General features: G+C 40.0%; 2 protein-coding genes across 6 annotated transcripts in view; one reads left to right on the top strand and one right to left on the bottom strand.

The window, feature by feature from the left end:
- Window positions 1-6895, bottom strand: part of DNAI3 (dynein axonemal intermediate chain 3) — a 26829-nt gene extending 19934 nt beyond the window's left edge. The window contains exons 1-4 of one of the 3 annotated variants that reach the window (XM_051803932.1): window positions 6739-6895; window positions 2111-2229; window positions 1116-1235; window positions 877-915 (exon numbers count right to left, since the gene is read on the bottom strand). In XM_051803932.1, coding sequence (XP_051659892.1) covers window positions 877-915; window positions 1116-1221 — 145 coding nt within the window. In that variant the 5' untranslated portion in view covers window positions 1222-1235; window positions 2111-2229; window positions 6739-6895. The remainder of the gene's footprint in view (window positions 1-876; window positions 916-1115; window positions 1236-2110; window positions 2230-6738) is intronic. The other 2 variants (XM_051803922.1, XM_051803931.1) reach the window with 2 other exon arrangements.
- Window positions 3562-21118, top strand: MCOLN3 (mucolipin TRP cation channel 3). Of its 3 annotated transcripts, none has more exons than XM_051803941.1 (14): window positions 3562-4213; window positions 7778-8105; window positions 9935-10164; window positions 11769-11936; window positions 12441-12594; window positions 13074-13158; window positions 13237-13333; window positions 13855-13954; window positions 15939-16051; window positions 16129-16278; window positions 18263-18598; window positions 19127-19333; window positions 19699-19828; window positions 21009-21118. In XM_051803941.1, the coding sequence occupies exons 3-14, from the start codon at window positions 9937-9939 to the stop codon at window positions 21026-21028; spliced, it is 1788 nt and encodes a 595-aa protein (XP_051659901.1). In that variant the 5' UTR covers window positions 3562-4213; window positions 7778-8105; window positions 9935-9936; the 3' UTR covers window positions 21029-21118. The 3 variants fall into 3 exon arrangements, with proteins under 3 accessions (XP_051659901.1, XP_051659912.1, XP_051659922.1); XM_051803952.1 differs by lacking the exon at window positions 3562-4213 and having other exon boundaries at window positions 7554-8105; window positions 18263-18364; window positions 18476-18598; XM_051803962.1 differs by lacking the exons at window positions 3562-4213; window positions 19699-19828; window positions 21009-21118 and having other exon boundaries at window positions 7554-8105; window positions 18263-18395; window positions 18476-18598; window positions 19127-19246.

Raw genomic sequence — 21118 nt, 5'->3', positions numbered from 1 at the left:
TCAGAGGATTATGTAAGAAAACAAGTGATTTACAATTTCTTTTAAAATTAACTAGTTTGTGTATTCCTTGTTTGCCACATTGTTTTAGCTTTTAACAATAAAAGCTGTACTGTACAGGCCAATTAATAAGACAGCCCTTCAGGCTGTTCCTGTAAACCATAGATAAATTTTACATTGACATCAATTTAAGTTATATCTGAGGAAAAATTGCACAAATTAGGTCAGAAGTAAAATCCAACCAGAAATATGAAAAATAAAAACCCACTGAAAATAATTTGATGTCTAAGAAAAAAAGAATATATTTACGTTCAAATAATTACATATTTTTAGCTCTTAACTATGGCTATGCTTAAAACTGAACTTTTCTTGCACATAAGTCAAAACAAATGCTTGATATCTTCTGACTTTTAAGTGGTGAATTTTTTCCCCTGCAAAACAAATTATGCTAATCAATGTCTATTGGCACCTATGATAAAAAACCACAAGTGATATATTAAAATCATCTTCTCACCAAATTTAATAATGATTTGACAAAGATCAAAGATTAAAAAATTATAAACATATTTCATGTTTTTCTTTCAATTGCTTAACTATTACTAAATGCAAAGATTTTGCACCCTGTAATTTTCTTGTGATCCCAACTCGTCTCAACTCAAGATAAAAACCTCCTCTACAAACCCATATCTGTTTCCTACTCAGAGAGCCACTATAATCACTACTGCAATAGCTGTGTTTCTTCATAGTTTGTAATTTTTCTCATTCTTAAAAAACTCAAAACTTTCCTTATTATTCCCTGGCATTAGTAACACTGAAGCTTCAAAATGCCTTGAGTATTCCAGAACTACTACTTTAAAGCACAGTCATCATAGCACTTACCTATACTGGCCATAGAAAGGTCAGCTTCATCTTTTTCATCTGAAATATAATGACATGGTGTTATCAGTAATGTTCTTTATGTTGGTTACAAAATTATAACCAGTAATTGTAGCTCTCTTGGTTACGTATAAAAACCAGCATATTCTAATTTTTTTTAATGCATGGGGCCAAAATAATTAAAGTAGCTTTCGTGGGAGACCAGATTGCTGCTTGTTCCATTATTGCTGTACTTTACATACCAAGCTGTTTTCCTTTTCCTTTTGAGGATTCCTTAGCTTTGTTTCCACCTTTCTGTTTCTTTGCTGAGGTTTTTGGACCTTTGCTGGATGCGAGATTTTCTGACATTTTTCCAGATTTCTCTGGAGAAAGATACATATCATCAATAATTTTAAATAGACAATAGAATATACCTTGTATGAGTGAACATTTGGTTCATGATTTTATGTAGCTTATCATTATAGTAATATTTTCATATGCAGCTAAAGGTATGTTTCATAATTTTAAATCATAAGCTGTATTTTTATCTAATAGATGGAAAGAGTTCATCTGTCCAGGTTAAATGAGGAGAGGGGTTTCCCTTACAAAAGCTAAGGACCTGAGCTACAGTGGGAAAAGCGTGGGTGAAAATTTACCTGTTACAAATGTTTGTCCCAATGTCCTTAAGTGTAAATCATTACTCAGCTGCACAAAGCATTTCTATTTCCAGTTTATTTTTCAGTGTAGGTCTGTGGAGGACAAACTCAGAAAGATGTATGCATAATTACATGTAGCAACCACACAACTGGAGACGATACTGCATAGCAGGCTACTCCTGTTTCATTTACTCTCCTTCTTCCCAGTATCTAGAAAAATGATTAGAACAGTTGTGCAGGAAAGGCTCAGTTCCAAGGCAAGAACGAAATGCAGTTCAGCCTGCCTGCTGTACAGACCGGACAGCACCATCATGTGGGAGATGCTCACATAGCAGCTGACAGAACAGCTAAATCGGGATGGCCCAAATTCTCTTAGAGGTATTGAAAATTGTTGGATGATATTACTGAACAGCCAAAGGTGTTCAGCCAGGATGAGGACAACGGGGCTCTCACTTTGTGTCCTGCCTCTTCCATGTTCACACTTTTTAAACCTGTAAACTGAGTGGGAGAGGAAGAATTTTTTTAAATGTCTACAAAGCACCTACAGTATTTGCATGCTATTACAATTTTAACACTAACAAGAGGAAAGTAGATGCACTTACAGGACAGAAAGAGACAGCACCTTCAAGAACTCTGGATGATATAACTACTTCTGATGATCTCTTGCAGGAGCTACAGCCTGTCTGCCCGTGCACGTGAACAGCACAATTACTTCAAGACACTAAAGGTGAAAATGTGAGTTTATAAAATAAATGTTCTGTCTTGACAGTTTCCTTATGAATAGCCTAAAATAGTGTAAGTGCTGAAACAAACACGCCATGGTCTGTGCATTCTCGATTTCAGTGGCATACCCTGGCTGAGAAACAGTGTCTCACTCTTTTGTGACCAAATTCTCGAATACTCCAGAAGCGAGCAGCATAATTTTAGCCTCTAATATGAATTTTAGTTTGAGGATGGCCATTGATAGCAAGATATAGGCCATGGATTGCCTAGTTGTATAGTCTGGGTTTGGGATAAATGTTAACCTCCCATGAATTCAAGATAAATTTTGCTGTTTGATGGGAGCAGAGTCTGATATTTGTATTATAGTTATGCATTTTTCTTTTTCACTCCAATCAAAATAGAAAATATACTCTATAAATCCTCAGACTCTTTTCTGTATCATACTGGATCTTGCAGATCACAGATGACAAGCTTCATCCATGGTATGTTAGTGCATTTCTCTGTTATTTAATCTCTCTTGATTATGGCAAATGCAGCTCCCTTCATTAATCTGTTTGAAGAACTGTAGCAATTTGATCTTCTGCTTCTTCCAAAAAGCAATGACAAAACCAAGGCAAAACAAATTAATGTTTCAGAATTCTGAAACATTTGCCTTGCACAGGATGACGTTTTTGGAAAGTTAAAAACCCTACAAGTCATATATAATGAATGTAAGGAAAAAGTTAGAAGTTTTTACTGCCCTCATTTTCATAGTCTTTTCATCAAATACAGGACTAGAAACACTGTTAATATATTTTTGTGTAATATTCAATATATTTTCATGGTTATAATCTTTCAAAGAAGCCTCTACACTGAACAATATGCTTAGTTTATAGTTCTGAAACACTTAGGCCTACCTCACTTAGAGTGCATGTCAATTCAGAGACTAATTTTTCCTTATTTAAAAAGCAAAAAAGGCACAAGCTGTTTCTTATCCAATTTCTTGTCTATTTTACATACAAAAATCGTGACCCATTTTATAAATGGATTCTGTGACTACTCTAATTTGAAACCAACCTTTATGCCTCTGTGTAAGAGAAGCCTTCCAGAAGAGGAAGAGAAAACAGCTGTTTTAGAAATTAGTTGAAGGACAATATAAACCTTCTCATATATATTCTGGTCACAATTTCTTACTTCACCATTTCATAATTATCCACTGCTACAAAGCTGGTTTGGAAATTTTGAGTGAGTTCCTCTGAGTATCCTAAACCCTAAGTCATATGAATGGAGGAAACACTGAGAAGGCTGAGATAAGTCACATGCCTATATTTAGCAAAGCAACCTGCAAGTAAAAACATCCCTTTTCCTTCGACTGACTTCAAGTATATTTTACTTATAAAAACAGTTAAAACTTTTGAAAATTGTCTCCTAGGAATCAGTTCTCCTCCTTCTTTGGAAGAATGAGGTACAGAGGTACATGCAGCACTATAGATAAGGGCAGTGGTGGCGAAGCTGGTGTCAGTGACTGGTGTGTATTTGCATATGTTAATATGAAAAGTACCCCTGTTTAAGGATTGCAAACGAATACAGCAATCAATGGGGCTGTTTGTAGTTTCCTCTGGGATGCACAGGACCTCCCCAGCTGGAAAGCAGATAGAAAAGTACAAAAGCAATTATCTTCTTTTACAATATCCCTAATACCATATCGCCTCTGCCCATTTGCCATCCTGTGGGCACATGATTGTCAGTGGTTAGGAAACATGTAAGGCCTCCAGAGAAAGCAAAGGCAGAGCTTCTAGAAACTTCTCTGGAAGCATAATCAGGCCCACAGCCATTTCCTAAGTATATATGCAAAGCTGTTTTTTACGCAGGAATATGGTAACCCCCAGGTGCTCCCTTCAGGAAACCAACACACATTGAGAACTTTAAAATGGGTACCGAAGAGCAGCCTTTTACACCCCTCCTCTTCCAGGGAAGAAATAAAGGAACAAAAGTGCTAATGCGTAAGTTAAATGTTAGTATTTTCAGAAGTTACCTCTTATTTCAGGGGTTTGGTTTTTTCACTAAGTTTTTGCACAGAGTACCAAATACTATCAACATAGCCATGAAAAAAAATCAGGGTCTATATTAGTGGACTGTCTGAAAATATGACCAAGAAATTAATTCTTTAATCTATGATTAGTTCGTATCCTCTAAGGGATATTTCTATATTGCTTATTTAGAAAGGACTCTAATACATGTACTTGTTCAGAAACATGCAAATATATTATGTATTTCCATTATGCTTATGTAAATTCATGATTCTGTGATTGAGAAGAGGTTGGAAGCAACATTTAAATTAACATAATTTGAAAATTTTAAAAGTGCAAAATCAATCGCCATAAATATTGCCATATATTTTATTTTTAAAAAATAACTATACTAAGAATTCATTAAATATGTTCAGTCTAATTTTTCAGCAGTATTTCAGTGGAACACAGTGTTACATTATTTAATTGATAAAACCTGAGTAAATATTTGGCAACTTTGTTTGACATTTTACAGACTAATTTATTTACAGTTGGCTGTAATATTTTGAACATTAGGCTTAAGAGAAAAAATAAGTTCAGAGTGTTCTCCTAATAATTTAATGTACTGAAACATTTACAGTTATAAAACAAACCCATGAAGTTGCTAGGTACTGCAAAAGGGGAAAGTTAATTAGCTATTAGTACTACAAAAGATGCTGTCTGATTTGAGGACACAGAATGATTAATTAGTTGCCTAATTGGATGATTTAAGGTCAAGTTTGTGTGCATTTCTAATTTAGAGCTGTAATTTACTATAATTTGGAAGAATGAAATGCATGTCCACTTTACAAAAGCATGACAAGGAAATGATCAAAAACATGTGCTACTTGTTTTTTTTTATTGTTGTTGTGTCACTGCCAAACTAAAAATCACATTTCTGTCAGTAAACATTTAGGAACATTAAGATGTTAAAAATATCATCTTGAGAATTACTTTTTCTCTCCAGAAATTCAGATACAGTGTTCCCTTTAATTAAATTTATTCTACTTTGCTCTACACGAAGAGCAAATAATACAAATATCTAAAGTTTGCATTATTAATAATGCTTGTGCATATTTGAACACCACTTCATTGTATAAGTTGTAGAGAGTAAAGCTGAAGTTTTGGCAACTGCCAAATCATTTCAGTGTATAAATAGTTCTATTTAAATGTACCTGATTTCACACATAAAACTTCATTAAATTAGAATTACTTGAACCAGGTTATTTTGTTATTTGATAGAAACCAGTAGGTGTACAGTATCTGGGACGGTAAGTACAATACATGTAAAATTAGGTTAAGAATTAACGAGAAAGGCATAGAGAACAAAATGGAAAACTTCATGAGAACATTGACTGTGTTCCACTTCTTTTCCTTTCTTCCACTCAAAGAGAAAGAGAATAGAGTCGGAAAAGGTATAACATGCATGACTGAAGATATAGAACATGTTTTGCACTAGGAATAAACCAGGATTCTTTTTAGCCTGAAGAGGATATGACAGAAGTCAGTGAAATCAAAAGAGACATGGAAAAAGAGACCAGGAGATGATTATTCCCGGTCTTTCCCAATACAAGATCTAGCTGACATCACATGAGCTTATTGAGGGACAGACTGGAAACAAACAAAAGGACTGCAGAAGTATTTCATTGCACAATAGGTGGTTGAATTATGGAATACACTGCCTGTGGACGGGACAGCTGCCAGAAGCACACAATACCAAAAAGTAACAGGGCAAACTGACAGATGAAAAACTGAGGGCTACTAAAAACAATGATAATACATCTGGGTATAGAAATGAAACCATAAATCCAACAAAAGAGGGTGGAGGTATGGCTTTACTGTAATCTTGACCAGACAGAACTTCTGGTATGAGCCAGTACAGCCGGTCTAAGTTATTAAAATTTTGTAACAATTTGGTCGGTACTTCAAAAGTTACCAAGTATGATGTTGAAGTTGCCATAACATGATCAAACATAACAAACGGTAGCATATGTTGCCTTGTCATGACTTGTCATGAACCAGAAACGTTATATTGTAAAGATTTGCACTAGATAAGACTTTATTAATACTGTTTTAAATAGAAAAGATAAGGAAAATAATAATCTTGTCTTCAAAATGTGAGAGCTGGGTCGCTTGAACGAGACCATGAGGGAGACGGGAACGGGGAGCGGATTTTCGGGGGGTTTGCAGCAGCACGGAGGGGATGGGGGAGCGTTTGCAGCCCGAGCCTCCTCACCAGCACCGCCCAGCCCCTGGCACAGCCACCGCGGGGCCCTGCCCGCCCCAGCCCGGCCGCAGGGGAAGGCGCTGCCTCGGGCTCGCCGGTGGGAAAGAGACGGCGGAGGCGGCTCGGCCGCACGGAGCAGCCGCGGTTTGTTCCCTGCCGGCTGCTGCCCGTGTTCTCAAGCCGAGCATCCTTCACCCGCTTCCACCAGCGCTGCCGGGTGCCCGCAGTTCCCTTCGCTCCCTCCCTTCCCTACCTGCGCGGCCCCGGCTCGGCGCGTCCCTGGCGGCGGGCGGTTGTCATGGCGACGGGCCGGCCATGATTGACGGCTCGGGCAGGCAATCAGCGCCCTGCTCTCCCAGCCCGCCCCCTGCAGGCGGAGCCGCAGGGGAGTGGTGGACAAGAACTACCTGTCCCAGCATGCTGTGCGCGGGGGACGCGCCGGCGGTAGGGCTCTGGGGCGCGGGGCATGATGGGGGCTGTAGGCGACAACCAGCGGCGGCAGCTCCCTCTGCAGCCAAGTCGCCCACGGAGCCCCGCCCCAATTTCTCCTCGGCATTATCTCCGGGCAATGCTGGGGTCGTCTCCAGCTGGGATGTAGGGTTATGTGATTCGATGCGATTTGTTAATATGAAGATTTGTATTCTGCATCTTTTGTATTTTCGATATATAGGAATAACTTTGTTTGCTTTGCTGCAATGTAAAACACGGGAGCCCCCGAGTATCTTCCTCTCTGTGTGCAGCGCCCAGTGCTGGTTTCTGATGCCACTCCGAGGTCCATCCACCCTTCTCATGGTTGGGTGGATGGACAGGGTTCCTTGCTGTCTTCTGTTTCAGTCTGTACAGCCAGAAATTTCCCTCTGTTAAAATGCTTCTGTTCTCCCTGTTTTGGGCTTGGCCTTATTTTACCTCCTCTTTTAGTACCGGTGCCCACAGGGGTACAAGCAGCACGAATTAAGCAGCTGAAGACTGGACACCGTTATCCTCTTGTCAGGCAACAATGCCAGAGGGATCATTTCCACAGTGCAGTGAGACTGGCCCAGACCCAGGGCAGGAGACCGTTTTCTTTGAAGTCGAGTTAATAACTTTAATAGCTTAATTGTGTATAAGTGGAATGACTTAGGCATGTCAGCCATTCCACTCAGTTCACTGTACCACTAGCTGCCGTTCATAACTACGGTTCTGTGACCTGAAATGGTTTTTATTCTTTTATTTTGTTTTGCTTTGTTTTTTTTATGATGAGTGGGACACAGCTATCTATAACATAAACATTAACTTTATTTCCCCTGGTGCAGAAGCCTAGGTCAATAAATCTGGAGTCGGCACTACCATCCTATAGAGAAAGTGCGTGTTATAGCGCGGAGAGCCGCCCGTCACGTGCGGCAGGAGGGAGATGCGCAGCCCAAGGTGACAGACGCCGCGTGTGCCGGTGTGCACAGCACAGCCCAGCCCCGCACAGCCCTGCACAGCCCCGCACAGAGGCCGGGGCGGGCTGGCGGAGGCCGCGGCCCCTCCGCCCATCCAAGCGGAGCCCCGCCAGCCGGGAGGGTGCGGGCACCGGGCTGCGGACACCGCGGTCACGGTCCCAGCGCGGCGGCAGCACCCCCGGGGCCCGGGTGGCAGGTACGGCTGGAGCCTTGAACAGGCTGGGGCGTGAGGGGGTGCGCTCTCGGGCCCCAGCTTTTGGGTTTGGGGTGCCACGGTATGTGGGCGCCGAGCCCGGGAAGGGCAGAGGCTGCCGCACTCCGACCTGGCCCGCCGTGGGGATGCGGGCGATGCCGGGGAGGCAGCGGCGGCTCCGCGTCCGTCCCGCGTCCGTCCCCTGCGCCACCCGCAAGGCTGCGGCAGCCGGGCTGAGAGCGGTGTGCTGTGAGCCCCCTGCAGCGGCCGGGAGGGGAGGGGAAGGGGAAGGTCCCGGCGCGGGCTGCCCTGACAGCCCCGGCTGTGACCACCCCGGCTGCGGAGCCCCTGGCGCGGGTTGTGGGGGAACACGGCCTGGGAGCTGTGCCTGTCTGGAACGGCGCCTCCACCACACTGCGAGGGCCAGAAGCGGGTTTAGTTTTTTCGAGTTTGGTTTTTGTTTGTTTGTTTGTTTGTTTGAAATCCAGCACAATACTATTGCAGTATCAGAGTAGGGGTTAACTTTAGGAATGCTGGATCAGCTGTGAGAAAGATGAGTGGAATACAATACAGCATATTGTATTGTATCCCGCAGGACAATGAAGATCTGCTAAAACAGTAGCTGAACTTTTTTAAGCCACTCTATGGGCCTATTCTTAGTGTTAAACTGCTGATTGAAAACTCCTCTTGCCTTCTCTGACAGCTGGAGAAATTGAAGGTCTTGAATCGTACTGGTTTGGTGTGTGCAGGGGCTGCTGGAGGTGACTGGATGTGACTGAGGCATTTTCAAAATCAGTCTTGGCAAGGCTGTTTTGTTTGAGCATATAAAAACTATTCTTATGCAAATAAAAAACAATTTGTCTAATAAGGCACATCTTTAATTTATTCACAGCTTAGGCTGTCTCCTCTGTTTTTAGTGTCAACAATCTTTTATCTGAAATAAATATTCCTGGCTATCTCTTAGGTACTTTATAAAGCATTTATAAAATGTTTGGGACTCGGTGAATTTAGTAACAGATCAAAATCTAAACATGCTGAATACTATAGAGAGTAACGTCTCAAACCATGTTTATAAAGTTCTCATCCAATCTTTCCCCCTCATACTCAACTAAAATGGGAGCCTCTTCTGTTAGTCACGATGCTTGAATACAATTACCTCTTTGTCTTTCTGTCTGCTTCATGACTGCTGTTGGTTTGCATTGGGTCTTTTATAGACAAAGAAATAGACATAATCTTGCTAAATAACAAGTCAGTGCTCTCTGGAAATTTATCTGAATTACAATTTGTCATTCTGCATCTCCATTTCCAAGAGTGAACAATGCTAATGCTAACATCTAAGAAAACTGCTGTATGTCTTGAAAATTCCATTTCTTTCAAGGATTGGACATAGGCTTGTAGATGTGGGGGAAAATAGTAGCTACAGCAGTAGATAAGTTTTCCAGAAGAGTGAATGTTCGTGAGAGGCTTCTGGTGTTCTCCTGGATGCAGAAGGAAATGAGTCAGGATGTCTTGCATATATGCTGTTTTGTCAAGTGAGAGAGGAAGAACTTCTCAGCAAGTGACTCTGTAATTCCAAATGGACAGAAATTCCATTATTAAATAAGTGTCCTGACAGCCTATCTGCAAATTTAAGAACTTGTCCAAACTTTTCTGTGGGTTCTGCAGAACATGTGCAATAATATGAGAAAAGTCTGAAATTTAGTGTAATGTGCAAGTGCCTTTCACAGAAAATAAACATCTTTGGAGTCCGGGTTGTTAGTGCAGACCAATCTGGTACTACTATATCCATCCTTGCATGTTTTTCAACTGACATGGACTGATTTTCATTTCAGAAATGGAAAATCCTGAAGTGGCCGTGAGCAGCTGCAGTTCTCATGATGGTGAAAATGTTTGCAGCTACAAACGGCACCCATCAATATCACAGGAGGGGCTTTTGGAAGACCAGCTTAGAAGGAAGTTAAAATTTTTCTTCATGAACCCATGTGAGAAATTCTGGGCCCGGGGCAGAAAGCCTTGGAAACTTGGGATTCAATTACTCAAAATAGTAATGGTTACAGTTCAGGTGAGTACCTATGGAAGCAGGGACTCTTCTTAGCTCGTGCAAAGTCAAATGAGTGCAGGTGACATGCTGTTCATGGTGTGGTGCAGAGAAAGGGAAAGAATAGACTGCAAAACTATCTTCTTTGCATATATCTAGTTTAGATCTTAGGTGGCATAATTTTCTCCTAAAACTGGTGACTGAAAAAAATAGCCTTCCTAAGCATGGAGATGAAACAAACCACATTTAAGGGCTCAACCTGACTTTTTACTTTATTTTTTTTCATTCCCATTTTTCCCCCCCAAACTCTTGCATTGAAAAATCTTCAGAAATTCTTCATCACTCTTTCTCTCACCCAGTCTTGCACCATAGATTTCATGTAACACATTTATCTGCTGCCCAAAACACAGTTGTTTGTCTCAAAGTTCTGTGGTTAAGGAGGAAGAAAGTCTTTCATAAAACCTTTCTAATGCCTCAGATGATGATCCTGCAGAGTTGCCCACATGTGATTTACCTTTATGGTGGTGTCAGTCCTATGACACACATATATAGAGAAGAATATTTTCCATGGTTGCATGAATTATGGGACAAACTGCAAAAATTAGAGGTCTTCTGCTGTACACGCAGCAGCACATTTCTGTCCCTTATTGCTTCAGTTTTAAATGTGTCATCATTCTCTGATTATCATACCTCCCATTTTGCAACTAAAAATAAAATTTGATGATGGAAGAACCCAAATAAGAAAGCAAATAGTGCCAGTCTTTTCCGAGAAAATCTGCCTGTAGGTAATTCAATCTTAGCACTGTTGATTTGCTGGTGCCGAGCTCACAGAACATTTCAGTATCTCTGTAACTGAATTACCCTTATCAAAACCTACATATCCAGTTTGCATCATGGCCATAAAACTAATCTGTAGACTACTGATTCAGACTTATCTCTGATGAGTTTCTTCACAATACACCTGACACCAGATTTGAAACAATAGTCAAGAGAATTGTGAGCTCCCAGAAACAATACATCATACTTCTAGAAACCTTTTCCAGCCTGGATAATAGCTAGCAGGGGGTTTTGCTAACTTTTCAGGAACAGTTGTATTACATTTTTTTACCAGCTTCAGAGGTTATCCTGTTACAAGCACAGTTTTGATCAGTTACTCTCAAAGCACTTTTCACTGAAACTTGAAGGAGAGATGTTTGTTTTTCTGAATTATTCTCAAATTGCCTTTTGTGTGCTGGAGTAAGGACTTTAAAGTGGGGTCTTGTTAAGTCTCCTGCTTTTTTGGCTGTGGAACAACGATATTCCCCAAGGCAATTCAATTGACACCAGGCTGAACTAACAAAACAAGTGTAACAGTATATAGGGAGCTTGAATTTGAGATCGCATCCTTTTCTTAGTAAAAATGAGAGTCCTTGGCTCACATGCTGGTAAACATATTAAAGGAGCATTCTTGAAACCCACTGTTTCCTTAAAGTCAAACTTTCTTTTGACCAGCTGTGAAATGGAGCAGCCTGCAAGTAACTGCCACGTCTACCAGCATGACAAAAGAGTGGCTGCTTGTAGCACAGGATTCATATGTTAATCCAGAACCAACTTTGTCTTTGAACAGGAAATATAAATGTCTTTTTCAGCTGGTGGTTTTTGGATTGAGCAACCAAATGGTGGTAGCCTTCAAAGAAGAGAACACTATTGCGTTCAAACACCTCTTCTTGAAAGGATACATGGACAGAATGGATGATACCTACGCTGTATACACACAAACAGATGTCTATGACCAGATATTCTTTGCAATAAATCAGGTGAGGATTGTGGCTGCAATGTATATTGTACATATGCCCTTTGCCTGGCTACCTTTTCTTGAATTGAACTTCTGTGCCAGTTGCTTAAGACTAAAGCATCAACTCATTTAGGTTTTCTGTCATTGCCAGAGCATTGTACTTGTGGTGACATCCTTAAAGCTCAGTATACTAGTTCTGCACTAAAAGCAGTCCTTGGATCTGATCCAGAATTCGGTGCAAGGCTTTCTAGTAAGAACTGCAAAGAGAAAAATATAATAAGCAAAAAGGTATTTAGATCTAAATCCTGTACTTACTGTTTTTGTCAGATACCTTAAAGTATTTGAGGACTCAGCTGTAGTGTGGTTTAGGTTTCACAGTTCCTGAGGTGATCTTTTAAATAAAAGAGACAAGTTATGACACAGATCCAAACAATTCTGGGTTTGCTTTGTTTTGTTTTGTGTTGTTTTTCTCAGAGACTAACAGTTTTGGTGCCATTTAAGTTTGTTTGTTTGTTCTGAACTTTAGTACTTACAGCTGCCCAACATCTCTGTTGGAAATCATGCTTATGAGAAGAGGGGAGCAGAGGAGACAGCTCTGGCCATTTGTCAGCAGTTCTACAAGCGAGGAATCATCTGTCCTGGAAATGACACCTTTGATATAGACCCAGAGATTGTGACTGGTGATGAACCTAATCTATTGCATTGATTCTTTGGGAGAAGGGACCCTACATTTATGATAAATTCTTAAAAAAAAATTACAGTACTGTATAGTCTTATCACATGATCTGTATCGAACTTACTACCAGCCAAAACTGGTAAGAAAAGTACTGTGTAACCTGTAGCCCTCACCTCTGAGGTAGCATTCTTTTCTGTCTAATGCCACAAAAAAGTGATGAGTCATTAGCACCAATGGCCATCTAATACAAGTATTTGGGACTAATTTCAAGAGCCTTCCCTGTGAAATCATGATTAACTTGGCTGGTGTTCAGGGAAGCCAGTGTATTTGGCAGCTAGCTTCTCAAATGCCTCCTCACTCAAGCATGCTATCTTGTCTGGTATAGCCAACAGCTCATTACAGCCTCGGGCGTGGGACAGGCAGATTATGGTTAAAGAACATGATAACCCATGAGATATTGTTGTGAGTCCTTATCCATTCCAGACTGCTTGTACATTGAGCCAATTACACCGTTAGACAACACAACAGTGGGAAAGCACAATTTGAATTTCACTCTGGATTTCCACAGGTGAGGAGGAATGAGCACTTCCTGTGTTGGGGTGTTGGTGCATTTTCCCTGTGAAAAGCTAATCTGAATCTGTTGCAGACTGGTGACCGTGCAGCTCACGTTCAATCTGAAGGCAATCAACCTCCAGACCGTTCGTCACCATGAGCTCCCTGACTGTTACGATTTCACTTTGAGGGTATGTGGAAGCCTGCCATGTGTCTTTCTGTTCAAAACAACAAATTGCTCTTGCTGGTTTACAGTCAGCACAGATATTTTCTGAAGTGTTGGGCACCACTGAGTCAGTGGTCCTGAAGCACTTGCTTGGCTTACAGCCTCCTGTTTTCTAATCCATCTGAAGTATAATGAAAGCATAAATCTCTTCTCTTTAGAGAGATTATTCTGGAAAAGGTTGTTTTCAGATCATAGAGGAATGAGAATGCAGTTTAAAAGAATTTCACTTAGTAGCTAATTGATCAGCCAATTTGTGGCAGATACATGGTTCATCAGATTTGTCTTTGACAGCATTTATTTGAAGAAACTGGAATTACCTTAAGCTTAAACAAGTTTTGTAACTTCTCCCCTAGGAGAATTATTCTGAATCATTTTGCAAGCTTGGCTATGGGCTACAATGGGCTACATATATAATGGTTTAACTTTATAAAGACATGCACCTTTTTTGTTTGTTTTTGGTTTTGGTTCTTTTTTTTTTAAATACAGATAGTGTTTGATAATAAAGCACATAGTGGAAGAATTAAAATAAGTCTCAACGACGACATAGCGATCAGGGAATGTAAAGACTGGCATGTTTCTGGATCAAGTAAGTGACAAAAATGTATTCAAAGTTTCATGCTGAAATTTTGCCTCACCAGTATAACGCTTGTCAATCTTCTTCTTTATTAAAACATAAGGCACCATTGATATACAATCTCTAATATGTGAACTGTAAAGCCTGATTTTCTAAGGAATTGTTCTTCAACCTCTGATCTGAAATCCTGGGAAGCCAGCCACACCATTACTTTCCTTAGCAGTTCTCAGAGCTTGCACCATTGATAATGTCCAACCAAAATTTTTCCACGCCTCACTGTGCATCCTTCTAGCTTTCGCTACTGAACTTACACTGCTCATTTCTTAAGGCAGGGCTGTGAACTGTTCCAGCCCCAGGCAACTGGACACATGATAGTGGTTGAAAGTTGAAACTGATTTACTCTTATTTCAGGACTTAGCACCAGGAAAGATACGGAAGCACTGTTGTTAAGGCTTGCTGGAATGAAATGGCTAAAACCACTTCTAACTGTCATTTGCCATGTATTTGAGATGCATAGTATGGTTAAATTACCTATATAGTGACTCACAAGAGTGAGCTGCCTTTGTTGGCAGCTATTTGTTCTGGTCAAAACATCATACAAGATCCTTTTCATTAGCAAAAATAATCTCTTTGATAGACAGAAGCCTTCCAGGACTCTAAATTCTGCTTACTTTTAATTTCTTTTTTCTGAAGCAGACAATAGGATGTACCAGGTTCTTTTTTTCTACTTTTGCTGCTTTCCCCGTTGCTGTGCCTATGTTAGGGAATGAAGAGCTGGAAGTGAAAAAGGAGGATTGGTGGGGTTTTTTTAAAGATCCAGACTGGAATTAATTTGGGGGGTACTTACTGAAGCGCATCGCAGAGCACAAAACCCACCCACGAACGCGAACTCCGCTCGATCCCGCACCGCGTGCTCGCTGCCGTGCCGGGAGTGCCCAGCAGGTGGCGATGGCGGGAGCGCTCGCGGATCCCCCTTCCCGAGGGTCCGCGCTGGGGTCCGAGCTTTGCCTCTCCAAAAAAACCCTTCAAAAACCCTCTCCGGGAGTACTCCGTATTATTCTCTGAAAACCAAGGAAAAATAGCAAAGTAATGGTCGCAACTGGACAATAACGAGTTGTTGCTGTTCTGGACTGTGCTGCCAAACCAACTTAAATGGCAGCAGCACAAGCAGCCACAAGTGGGTGGGCTTTTTCTGAGTAGTGAACTTCGTGGAGACAACGACAACTTCAGCATCCCATTTTGTAGAATTGCTGCATCTTCTTGCAAATTTAGCATTAAGTTGTTTGATGTTTTTCTCAAACAATCATTCTTTTACCATTACAAATCTAAGCCTTATACTGTCACACCTAGTTTCAGCCGTATGATAGGTATAAAAAGAAAAAAAAGAGGTCTAGTGGTAGACGGTGCAAAATTTGACCTTAGATGATCACAAATGTGAGTTTTAGTAACAGAAGAGATGGAGAAATGTCTAGCTTGAGGTTGATCTTGGCTAACTGAGCAGCAGTACAAATTATCCGCACTGCTCTAGGAAAAGAAACCTATCTGACAGTCAAATACTAGTCTGAAAGAGAAGAAGATACATACTGTAAAGTTCCTAGGTTTTGGGTTTGGTTATTTTGGTTTGGTTTTTTATTTTTTGTGTGGTTTTGTTTTGTTTGTTTGTTTGTTTGTTTTTAATTCTGTTACTCCAAAGGCCATTCCAGTGCTTGTAAAATGATCAACTCTCACCTCTAATTCTGCAGGGTTGTAAGAAGGACTGACACTCTGGTATATCAACCTTCCTAAATTTACTGAAGTGGTATCTATAGTGCAGATTCACTTGTGTCTCTCATGAAAATATGTCCTATAAACTTTTGTGGGAAAAATGCTAAGCTTTTTCTTAATTCCATTGTATAAACATAGTTAACATAAAAATTTGATTCTTACTTCAATACTCAAGGTGGTCAACAAAACGAAATGCATCTGACTATAAATATCTGCATTTTTGTTCTTGCAGTACAGAAGAACACTCATTACATGATGATCTTCGATGCTTTTGTCATATTGACTTGTCTGGCCTCATTGATCCTTTGCACACGATCAGTAATTAAAGGAATTCGGCTCCAAAGGGTGGGTATAACTCCTCCCTTGGAAAGTCTTGTCTTATGTAAGTCTGATTAACTGTTTTCTTTCCTCCTTTGTCCTAGGAATTTGTAAGCTTTTTCCTATATTATTATAAGAAAGAAGTGCCTTTCAGTGATCAAATGGAATTTGTCAATGGATGGTACATCTTGATTATGGTTAGTGATGTCTTAACTATTGTTGGATCAACTCTAAAGATGGAGATACAAGCCAAGGTAAGCATTTTACACTGTCAGGTGAAAGCAAAACTGCTTCTGTCCCACCTAGGTTCAAATCTCTCAGAAGACTTTAGGCTGGCTATACTTGATTCTGAGTGGCATGAAATTTTAGAACTCTTTCTTCTCTTCTTTGTAACTGATATGTGTTGTTTCTAGTAGCAAGATATAAAACCTCCAAATATCACTAAATATGATAGTTCTAATTATCTTTGTTCCTTGTGACTCTGAGGAATAAAATGAACTTCATATCTGAAAGTTTAAGACGGTTGACTTCCCCTCTTCTTCAGTTAAGAACTCTTATATTTGCTCATTTGATGGATTTTTTTCAAATTTAGCATTTAACTTTTTGAATCCTGTTTAACAAGTGTTTAACTAGCACAGAATCTCTCTCCTTAAACATCACTTTGCTGCTTTCCCAGCTTCTAGTTTCCAGCATGTTCATAACAGTCAGCCACAGCCAGGTTCTAGGCCTTCAGTTTCTAAAATAAACTTGATATAGAAAAAAGGCAAAACTTGTAAAAGCATACTATGTGCAGCAAGAATTAGGGAAGAAAAACAATATGCAACCCTGAAACACTCTGATATTCAGATAATGTTGTTCTTCACAAAATCTGTAGCAGGCTTTGAAGTGTGACATTGCAACATAATGAACTTTGGACAGTAGTGATGAAAGGATGGGTCTGAAATCCATCTGCTGACAGCTTGACTATCATAAACACCATGTACAAATTGTCCTATCTTACCTTAGGAACTGTAAACTCAGTTCTTAAGAATAGAAAGAAGCTATGAGGAAGTTGGCTAGGATAAAAGATCTTGCTTTGGGAGAAGCAAAGAAGAGAACAAGATTGGAAAAAGGTCTGGCATTTGGGATTCTGATCTTATATTTGAAATATATCTGTTTATGTACGTTTCTTTTCTAAGAGAGTATTTTACTAAAACTCTTCTCTACAGGTACATTTCACTTCATTTTGCAAACCTTGTGGACCATAATAACAAGATCTTGTTCCACATAACTGTATGAAAGTGGATGAATAACAAGTTCACATTAAAGTAGCCAAGTTCTAAATAAATTATGTTAATAGAAAAGATTAACCAATATCTATTGCCAATATCTATCTATAATATCTGTTATCTATATGTCATTCTTAGGAGAATAAAAACTGAAAATAATAAAAACTTCTTACTCAAGTAAGCTGTCATGATCTATTTCAGAGCAGAGCTGCAGTTCAGGAACAGGATATATGCTAACTTGGATGAAAACAGGCCAGTAGGTATAGGTGGAAAAAACAGTGAAGTGCCAATGAAATATAAATGAAGTTCTGGTTAGAATTAATTAGGAGCTAATTTGTCTTCTCTTTAATAGCTTTCTACACCTCATAGTTCCCAGCTACCTAACAAGATCCTCCTTGGTATTTATCTGAGCAATGCTGACAAGTCATGCTAGGTTTTACAAACAGCTTTTCCTATGCACTGGAAGAACCTTCTTTGCTCTGTGGTTCTAAATTCACGTCTACGCTGTCCATTGGGATGCAGTAGAGAGATTTCTAAGCTGCTCTGGGAAATCTGTGGATGCAGATTCTAGGAGCAGTTGCTGCAGGCCTGGAAGAAGCATAAAAATGTTTGCAGAGCCACTCTACAGATCTTGGTGGGCCAGGTACAGAGGGGGTGTCTCTGCACCTGCAGTGCACCTGTGCTCTTGGCCTTGCAAATGAAGCCCATCTTGTCAGAGTCTGTTTTACAAACAGCCCTATGTAAAGGCATGTGAAATGAGTTACACTTGAAAGGGCCCTTGTTCTTTGGTGAAACCTCTCTCCAGTGCATACTGCCTCCAACTAATTTCCAGTGGGAGAGTCTGCCAAGGAAAAAGTGTTTCTTAACAAATCTTTGTGGTAATGAGTCACAATTTTGAACCTGTTTTTATAATAATGAATTTTTTTCTGTCTTATTTTTTTCTTTGTTTGTTCTCTTGGGTTTTTTTTAGAGTCTGACAAGTTATGATGTCTGTAGCATACTCCTAGGAACATCCACTATGCTTGTATGGCTTGGAGTCATTCGCTATCTAGGTTTCTTTCAGAAGTATAATGTAAGGATCTCCTGGGATCTTCGTACTGTTGGTATTTATTCTGTTTGTTGCTATAAGGGGACTGGAAGAAGTGTCTGGTTAAATGCTTACTGTTTGTATTGCTTTGTGCAGCTTCTCATCCTAACCCTGCGAGCAGCACTACCCAATGTAATGAGGTTCTGCTGTTGTGCTGCTATGATCTACCTGGGCTATTGTTTCTGTGGATGGATTGTACTGGGACCATACCATGCGAAGGTAATGTACTCACACGAAAAAGATAACTTGAATAACAGAATGAGAGGTTACTACTGTTGTTTTCTAAGTTTCCATGTCAAGACTTCCCTTAATATAAAAATAGTGCGTCTTCAACATGATGCTGCTGTGTTTGAGGAGTCTGACTTCCACGAGTCAATCAGGCTTTCCCTGAGTTATGAAAGCTCTGAGTCAGAAGTGGAAGCTGCCATGACTCCTAATCATATGCTGATATTTTGAGAAATAATTTTCATTTTACAGAACACTCTTGTCAGACTAAAACTTTGGAAACATTATGCTTATCCCTTTTAAAAAAGAATTTGGCTTATCTGAATTGAATGTGTATATGTATAGGAGGTGACAAACTTTACTCATTCATCAAATTTTTTATTGTTTGCACTTTGTCATACCCTGTGTGTAGGAAGAGATCCAAGGCAGCCAGTTACCAGCTGCGTATCTTCATGTTATCTACAGTCTTTGTATCTAAATAAAGCAGTGACAGATATTCTTGTCTTCTTCTCTCCTCTCTAGTTTCGCTCTCTGAACACAGTTTCTGAATGCCTTTTCTCATTGATCAATGGAGATGACATGTTTGCCACCTTTGCAAAAATGCAGCAGAAAAGTTACTTGGTTTGGTTATTCAGCAGGATCTACCTCTACTCCTTCATCAGTCTGTTCATCTATATGGTGCTGAGTCTTTTCATTGCACTCATTACAGATACGTATGAAACAGTCAAGGTAAGCATAGATTATTCATTTGGAGTAACAGTGCAAAATTGGTGCTATCAAGACTCCCATATCCCTCAATATTTTAAATTGCAGTGCATGCCAATCTAAAGAATAAACATAATGACTACTTTTGAGGGTGTAGAAGGATGACAGGAGGGTTTTTAATCCCTCTCTACTTCATCTTTCTTACAAAGTCTGTCTGTTTTCCTGCTCCAATGAAAGCTGAATATCTACTGAAAAGCAGTATTTTCACATTAGGTTCTGTGAATCTTCTAATTTCAGACTTGAGCAACGTCTGAAAAGTGGGCTGGGGAGAATTTGGGTTATTGTACATTTAAGCCTTTTTAAAGGTTTAACTAAATATCAATTTTTAGCACTACCAGCAAGATGGCTTTCCAGAGACAGAACTTCAGAGATTTATAGCACAGTGCAAAGACTTACCGAACTCTGGCAGGTACAGGTTAGAGGAGGAGAGTTCTGCATCTCTCTTCTGTTGTTGTAATGGTATGTATCTATATTAAAATTATACATTAAGTTATATGCAAAAGTGACACACTGCTAAATGCCCCTGGTGTAAAGTTTATGAAGAGTCCTTCAATTTTAGGGGTGGAGGGGAAAAAAAACAGAACACAAAAATCCCAGACTATTTCTAGTGCTCTAGAATGGAGCTTCAGCAAAATGTCAGCAACCAACAAATTCCTTAGAGGAGGTGAGGGAACTTTCAAATTAAGAATCACTTAACATGTGAAAAGTGGTACAGAAAGTTAGACAATATATACAGTAACTCGGGAAGCCCATATGTGTAATGTGCAAGCATTAACAGTTCTTGTACTCACTGCAACAGGCAGGACTTACAGAACTCATTCAGTGTTTTCTTATCCACTTTTTAATGACACCTTGTGCAGTAAGGTCTCCTAACTTAAATGGTAACAGGCTTGAAACTTGGGGACAAAATCAGCTTGTAAAAGTTTTAAGACAGCATGCACTTGGAAAACATTGCCTAACTTTCACTATGGAGAACAAATGCTTCAGTTATTTGAAGTTTTGTTTCTTCAGGAATACTGATTGCAGGATACGTGGTTTATATTTAACCATGCAGGCAGCAGCTCTGAGTCTTGCTTGCTGAAGGGCTTTTAGTGGGGGAGCTGAAAAATATTTGCCACTTGATTAAGAAGATCAAAGGTGTTTTCAATTCCTTGGTATTGGGCTTTTCTGGTGGACTATATTGTTATGTGCCAGATAGAATATATTTATGAGGGGGAGGAGATGGGGACATATCTTGGAGCAGGGAGATGACAGAGCCTGCTGTGAGCCAACCCCTGTTCTGACCCAGTGCCTTACTGGAGATAAAAGTGTGGGATGAAGCAGAGCAGGGTATCTTGCTCCTGGGTAAAGGGCATGGACATGTTAATATTTCCTTTTCTGCACACACCTCTCAGTTTAACAGGCAAGAAAGCCAATATGAGGCAGGAGAGGGTGGGGAAGTAATAATTTTCCCACTGACTGTGCAGTGGGGATCAGGCATCTAAAAGAGCATTCTCATGTTCAAAATGTTTTACAGTGGTTCTTAGCAGTTTCTTATTGATGTATGTCAAATTTCTAATTAAATAGTTCAGTTGCATTTTTAAGGCTCCTTGTACAATGAGACTATTATTTTGATACTTTCCTCCCCTCTCTTGTACAGGTTGTAGCGAACATATTTAATGGATTATGGGAGTGTATCACAGAGGCTTTAAAGTAGCACACATTGGAAGAATTGGACAACAGATCTTCTGGAAAACCTTATATCTAAAG

This window comes from Manacus candei, unplaced genomic scaffold (assembly GCF_025592945.1).
Source record: "Manacus candei isolate 608988 ecotype Guabito, Panama unplaced genomic scaffold, ASM2559294v1 h1tg000005l, whole genome shotgun sequence".
Taxonomy (NCBI): Eukaryota; Metazoa; Chordata; class Aves; order Passeriformes; family Pipridae; genus Manacus; species Manacus candei.
This window is presented reverse-complemented; position numbering and strand designations above follow the sequence as displayed.